General features: G+C 37.4%; 1 protein-coding gene across 2 annotated transcripts in view; it reads right to left on the minus strand.

The window, feature by feature from the left end:
• The window catches only part of LOC125045443 (plasminogen receptor (KT)-like), a 22,044-nt gene extending 15,665 nt beyond the window's left edge, over positions 1–6,379 (minus strand). For both annotated transcript variants that reach the window (XM_047642696.1, XM_047642695.1), the window contains exons 1-5: positions 6,252–6,379; positions 4,333–4,436; positions 4,021–4,151; positions 3,488–3,597; positions 3,147–3,268 (exon numbers count right to left, since the gene is read on the minus strand). In XM_047642696.1, the coding sequence (XP_047498652.1) occupies positions 3,147–3,268; positions 3,488–3,597; positions 4,021–4,151; positions 4,333–4,413 (444 nt within the window). In that variant the 5' untranslated portion in view covers positions 4,414–4,436; positions 6,252–6,379. The remainder of the gene's footprint in view (positions 1–3,146; positions 3,269–3,487; positions 3,598–4,020; positions 4,152–4,332; positions 4,437–6,251) is intronic.
• Between the last annotated feature and the right edge of the window lie 1,121 nt (positions 6,380–7,500).

Below are 7,500 nucleotides of genomic sequence, written 5' to 3' on the forward strand. Positions count from 1 at the left end.
CAGCTAATTTTCATGGGAATTATGAAACCAAATGTAAAAAAAATCTCAAAATCATTATCAATATGGCCCCAGCATATAGCACATATTTTAACCTTGAATTAGGTTCATTAATTACATATAGCTTAGAGGAGCCATGATAATAATAACAGCAGCACATGAGGGAAATCATATCTCACAATACAGGTACACTTTACTGACCTTAACATCACCAGCAAAAAGACTAGAAAATGTAGTTAACTCTACTTGGCCTTTTCAGTTTTTTAAAAACTGTAATGCAACACAGGCTAACACACCTCCCTTAACTTACTCACATTTCCAATAACTCACAAATGATCCAAAATAAAAATATTTTTTTTGCATATAAAAAAATAAAACTTGCCTGGCCTGCACCTCTTCAGGCAAACCCTTCCCATGAAGTGCTAACACATGTTGTCCCTCCCAAGTCCAGCACTCTTGAGCCTTGATTATTGCCAGTCTAGGGAGATTCCTGAGCCTCCATCTACCTTTATCAAAACAGCATATGTAGGAAGCAGATTATATTATTCTTGCCACACACAAAAAAATAAGGAACTGATACAAATGAAAGACATGCCAAACAAGAGCACTAGCTCCAGTGGCAAAAAGGGCCATCTGGGAAATGAAATCTTTATTCCATAATTGTTATTGCCAAACTAAAGTTCTGGATCTGGGAGGTCCAACTGGTTGTATTGCTTAAAATTACTAGTAACCTAAATAGAGCAGCTGCCATGCAGTCTTTAGATGTATCTTATGGAATTTCATACTGATTAAGTAACCTACTTATTTAAATATGTGAGTACAACTAAGTGTAAGTGTAAGTAAATATCTGTGTGGGTGTTTGTAAGTGTGTGAACATATGCAAATGTAAGTATATGTGCATGTATCAATAGGAGTATGAAGGAATGGAAGTGTGAGTTGTAAGTATGAATGTGAGTGTCAGAGACCGTATGTATAAGGAAAGTACTTCAGTTTCATACCCATACCCCCCCTCCACACACACACACACAAAAAGAAGAAAGAAAAAAAGGGGGGGGGGGAATATATATATATATATATATATATATATATATATATATATATATATATATATATATATATATATATATATAAAGTATGAGAAGACACAGTATATCGTTACAAGAAACAAACTAAGAACATACCCTTATGAGTGCAATAATACCTTCCATCAAAATGATGATAATTTAGAAAAGGATGGTGCAACATCCTCAATATAAAAAAATATACCCTAAACTTTAAATGACAGAATAATCATTCCCATTCCAGTGATAGCAAAAACTAGTAAATACTCTTCTCTGCATAAAATAAGACAAGCATGAAGCACATATAAGACCTCTTCATTTTCAATTTCACTACCAAAGCTACAATGCAGAGGCTATAATTACAAAACACTTTGGGAAAACCAATTTCATAGCAAGAAATAAAAGTAGGATCAACCTTCCCATAAAATAAAAGTGATTTAATATCAACAAAAACACTAGAGATCTTCTACCAGTTTGTAGAACAGAAGTTTCTTTTGACACATTTCTTTTCACAACATACCCTAAGTGCTCTGGAACACTGCATATGCTTAATACATGTACAACCTTACTCTATATCTGGACGCAATGAACCTTAATGCAAAACCAGTTTGGACTTCTGGTATAACTTCCTTCATAGCTTATGGATGAAAGTGGTTTACAAAAGACACCTCCCTTAGTGATTAAAGTTTACAATTCCAATGCCATACTGTTGGTCATAATGTTCAATATAATTTCAAAGATGATCAACATAATGGCTGGAATTATGGATTGAAAGGTTACCAAATTTTTCCACTTTCTTAGAAGTTTATAAAGCACTCATATGGGTAAATGTAATCAGTTAAGGGTAACTGGAAAACTGTGCAATAGAAAACAACACAAAAAATTCAAAAAATTATATAGAAAAATAAAATGGCCTTTTCTTAACCCAGACTTAAATATGGTGTGCAATTCTTTCCTTTTTCCAATATCAAGCACATTCACACAGAAATAAATACAACTACATATCAAATAAAAACACTGTAGTTATGACACATTCACATAAGCTTATGTAGGCTACATCAAGTATTGCTTTTCCTTGAACAGTATCAATCAGCCACGTTATCATTCACTAATGGAGACAAAATTAACTTACTTTAATCTTACTGAGTAATTTCTTTTAAGACTAATTTAACAGCCATAAACTGGATGAAAGTTTTGGGTCAGCACTGGGAGTATTCTTTGGTATGATGTCTTTCGTAAAAGTTCAGGACTCTAACACTTATGAATCACAAGCCAAGATTACGAACACGTGCTTTTGAGCACAAATTGTGCCGGTCTAAAGTTTTTCAATAAACTGAAGTTAATATCATCCTGACAGTGTGGCCATTTTTTGCACAGTATTTATACACCAAAAATCGTAATGATAATAACAATACCTAACACCATCAAAATTAAATCTAAGATTATCTTAAACATTAAAAGACAAAATTACATACACAGATAAGAAGACTAGATACACTTGTTTACAAAGTAGTATAGTATGAAGGAACAGGATTATAGGAGAACCACATATCAACAAAGACAGTCCAAGCACGGTCAGCTTTGTGACTGCCCAGAATCGGCAAACATCAAAATGTGAAGTTAAGTCATAGAGGACTTTTGTAAGGCTGACTGGAAGTTCTGCACACTCTTTTTGCTTTCTGCCTTCAGCTGGTTATTTTGTAGCAGGAACATGAAGTGTGCTTGATGTGATGCTTAATTATCATTATGCTACGTCACTACAATTATAGAAACTGTAATATAAATTTACATACGAGAAGAGAGAAAAAGAGGACGCATATCGAAAATCTGTAACTATGAGAGGAAATCTGCTGTAGACAAGTAAGAAAGGTATTCTGTGAAGTATAACTGGCCCTTCAGAATGACTGAATCTTGTAAATTACAAGCCAAGTTGAAGTCAACCTATTTGATCGCATAATCGTAGTAAATGCCCACCTCTCCTTGTGAATCTACTGACACTATAAATGCACCTTAAAAGATCTGTGAGGTTTAAGCTGCTTAAACTCCCACTAATATACTAGAAAAGACCTAAATAAACACTTCATGAACCTTGTTCAGTCGCTTGGATTCCTCCTGTCGTTCGCGAGCCTCGTCAATTGAAGCCGGAGTTGGCACGCCCATCGGCATTGAAACCAGCTCACGCTCAAATACCAAGATGTTCTCAGCCTCCACTGAAAAATATTTATAAATATTACTAAACTGTAATCTACACAATGCTTTAATATTTCCTTATCAGAGATAATTTAAATTCATTATTTTTTAAAAGCACCACATCAAAAGAAAGCCAGCACCAGAATTTACAAATAAAATCAGTTTGCCATTTCAAACATTCAAATTACCACATCAGGTCTACAGTATCTTTCTAAGCAGCATACACTGGGCTTACATACTTTTGATTCGATTGAGTTTAGAGCCGTAGGCCAGATCTGCCTGGTATGCCACAATGAAGGTCAGGGGCAGAAGTGGTACCAATGTCCCAGGCTTGCGGGTTCGTCGAAAACTGTAATTAATCAGAATCTGATTAGTTTGTGTCGTTAAAATAAGTGGCAAAATCATTCATAACGCCAAATTACACATAAAATCTATGTTAAGTACTATAGCAGGGTTCTGCTCTGAGGATAGAAGGTTAAAATTATTTGCATAAAAATTCATGAAAAAATACAGGTAATGGATGCAAATCCAAAATGATGAAACAAAAAACTGGTTTGTGATCAATAAAATACTTAGCATAATTCTAACAGAATCTATTTTATTACAGGAATACTGATATTGCTACATGGTTCATCCTTGCCTATATATGCTTTTTTTTGGATTATTTTCAAACATTAAAAAATGAACACTAAAACAGTTTAATACCCCCCCCCCCCCTCCACACACACACACACATGCATAAAATATCTATAAGCAAAGAGACCCAACTCACCCTGCAATCATGCCTATTGCAGATATTGCATAGAATGTCCCAAACCAGTATAGAAGTTCTCTTGCTCTTGCTATCTGCATTGACATTAACTTCTCCCGCATCTCATTCTGCATGTGAATTTGTCTCTCAAGCTGGAAAAGAAAACATAATATGAACTGATGGTGTAAATTATATCAAAATCAGATAATAATTTATGACTGCAAGCCAAAATCATAAGAGACACCATCACACATAAAATCATATTTTCTATGCAACATCAGGTTTGTATCTTTTAGACATATCTTCTTTGAAAAATATTTTTTTCCTGCTCACCCCAATTCTTTGTGATTCGGCCATGAGTTCATGATTTCTGCGGAGGTTTTCATTCAGCCCCTTGTCTGCACTGTTGCCCATGGTGGCGGGGACTGGAGTCAACTCTGAAAGAAAAAGCATTACTGAATGGCATGTTTCATAGTTTCATAATTCTGTATGACAAAAGAATAGTATTTGGACATATATACATTTTTTTGTTAATAATAATAATAATAATAATAATAATAATAATAATAATAATAATAATAATAGAATAAAAAAGGGTAAAAAAAAATGCTGGGGTCAAGTCATCAAAATGAAATTCTGAGTAAACTGCATTCACAATTTGCCTTGGCACCACAGGAGGTAGTTAAAGCACACAAAAGGACTGCAGTGTCTGGAGAGAACTGGTGATGGGAAGGGTCTACATCTCGGGGCTCTATCCCTGGATGAGGAAGGCTTTGGATTCATACACTACTAAAATTAGGATACATAAAATACAATATAAATAAATACAATAAATATACATAAGGCCCCCAAGTAACTCAGCCATGCCAGGAAGCAACTGTGTGAAGGGAGGTGGTGCATTTTGCCGAAAAGCTCAACCATGGCTTCTCACACTTTACATGTTGGAAAAAATACAGATTCCAAAATGACATAAACAACAAAATTAAATGCAGAGCAATTAAGCCTAAATTGAACTTATGATTTAAAAAAAAACAGCCATAAAGAACACTAAGTATACAACATTAAGGCCGAAAACATAATCTGCATAAAGTAGAGGTAAGGACACACGAGACATCAAATGCCTTAGAATATAACATTATGGAACTAGTCACACTCTACCCATCGCGATAGCCTATAGTGGAGGTGCTTTGGTGGCTTCGGCTGGATTTGCAAAACAAAAAGCATTACCTGATGTCTTCCAGCTCTAAACATTCACCCACAATTGTAAGACATAAGTAGTTGAATCAAAGAATATACGGTGATTATTTACAAAAAACCCACACCCCGCTTAGACTAAGCCCCTATTACTCCAGCCAGCAACACTGGGGATGCTCCCGCGAATCCACAGGCATCATTAAATGAACCAAAAATCTTCCTAGCTGAGGCCCTTACCTGCAGACGCCCACCCAATCGACTGTCACAGCCCGTTTCCTCCTTTCGGATGCTATTCTTGGCCTACGTAGATTATTCCATATTCCAGCAAGAGTATCCTTTTTACCTCTTTTCCTTATATTTTTTTTATTTTAGTTTGGTAATTATAGAAATACACACATACCAAAAACACCAGCACCACCACACAATCAGTACCTCATGCAACACAATTCACAACATTCTGCAAAATATTTGCAGACAAGAGGACGTCTTCCCTGAAAGCGTACACACCCTTTCCCAAATAACATATGCACGCCAAACAACAAGAGAGCCATACTCTAAGCCGCTGACATCTAGGGAGCAGCTCGTGACACACGGTGAACATTCCCCGGACGCAAGCACGTGCTGGCCTCCACGCCTACGGTGCTCTGGCAAGGTCCAACAGCCTCCCTACAAGACTCCTTAAAGACAGCCTGGCGACATCGGATTTCGGGCCGTGCCCTTCCGCCGCGTCGAGGAAGGCTCACGAAGAAGCCTTTGCGACCCGAAGTGCCCCGGAGCCTTCATAATGACGAAAATAAAAGACTGGCATTGCGGCTTCCTTCTGAACTCTGGCCTTCGCCACCTTCACAGACATCAATGACAAACGCTTTTTTTATTCCTCGACAGAATCCACTGACCGTTAAAAAACATTAAAACTCGAGAGAAGAATAACAAAAAGATAAAACAAGAAGGAAATTTTAACACGACCTTACGATCACAAAATCCCTCAAAATTCCTTCCTTTTCACCCTTTTCCTCCCTTTTTACGCCCTTCCTCGCCTCATCTCCGCCGCAACGTACCTTATGGGGGGCCAAAAACCAGGGACAGGACCGTAAATGAGGCGAAATGAGTGGAAAATATGAGGATGTGTCCCTCCTCCCTGTGATACTAACTCATAACAAACATTTAGGTCAATATTCCTCTGCAGTTCGCGGTGAAGATAATTCTAGGTTCTCTTTTTGGGTGCATAAGAGGAATGTGATTTATCTTGTGGTGGTGTAAGTGGTGGATTATTATTGTGATGTGTTTTTAAATGTTTTAGGACAATAATTTTTTTTTTTAATCATATATCAATGGTAAGACTGGGAGAGATTTTCAGATTTTTGGCGCGCGGTTTGAAAATCATGACTGGTGTTTCTTCTTTTCGCTGTCCCTCTTTCGCTGACTGTCTATTTATTCAATTATCATTCTATCTCTTCCCTCCTTTCTCTTTCTTTCTCTCTCTCTCTCTCTCTCTCTCTCTCTCTCTCTCTCTCTCTCTCTCTCTCTCTCTCTCTCTCTCTCTCTCTCTCTCTCCCTCTCTCCCTCTCTCCCTCTCTCCCTCTCTCTCTCTCTCTGTATCTCTCTCTCTCTCTCTCTCTCTCTCTCTCTCTCTCTGTCTCTCTCTCTCTCTCTCTCTCTCTCTCTCTCTCCCCCTCTCTCTCTCTCTCTCTCTGTATCTCTCTCTCTCTCTCTCTCTCTCTCTCTCTCTCTCTCTCTCTCTCTCTCTCTCTCTCTCTCTCTCTCTCTCTCTCTCTCTGAACTCAATTCCATTGAAAGTGATTGATGACAATCGTGACAACTCCTGTGTTGAATATCTTAGTATTAAAATATTTCTAGACGGTAAAACTATCACCATCATTAATGTATATAATCCACATGATAGTGAGGTGGTACCTAAACCTCCTGACTGCATGATACATACTGATACTGTCTTATTGTGTGGGGATTTTAATGCTCGCCATCCTTTCTTGGGCTCCGAGGGAAGTACCATTGGCAAAAACGGTAAGGTTTATTATGACTATCTCATAAATACTAGTGACCCCACACATTTATTATGCCCCTTCGGAAAAACTCATTATTTGGGAGGGAAATTGGACTATATAGCTCTATACAATCAGCACACACTACCAAGTACTGCGAAAGTCATCCCATTCTTAGTTAGTGATCACTGGGCATTAGGCATAACCCTCCCTTTTTGCAAAAGAACCCCACCCCAGCCACACTTTCGCTACCACCTTGCTTCTAAATATCATGATGAATTCATTGAAAGAATTGCTTGCTGGTATG

This window comes from Penaeus chinensis, chromosome 37, assembly GCF_019202785.1.
Source record: "Penaeus chinensis breed Huanghai No. 1 chromosome 37, ASM1920278v2, whole genome shotgun sequence".
In the NCBI taxonomy this organism is placed as follows: domain Eukaryota; kingdom Metazoa; phylum Arthropoda; class Malacostraca; order Decapoda; family Penaeidae; genus Penaeus; species Penaeus chinensis.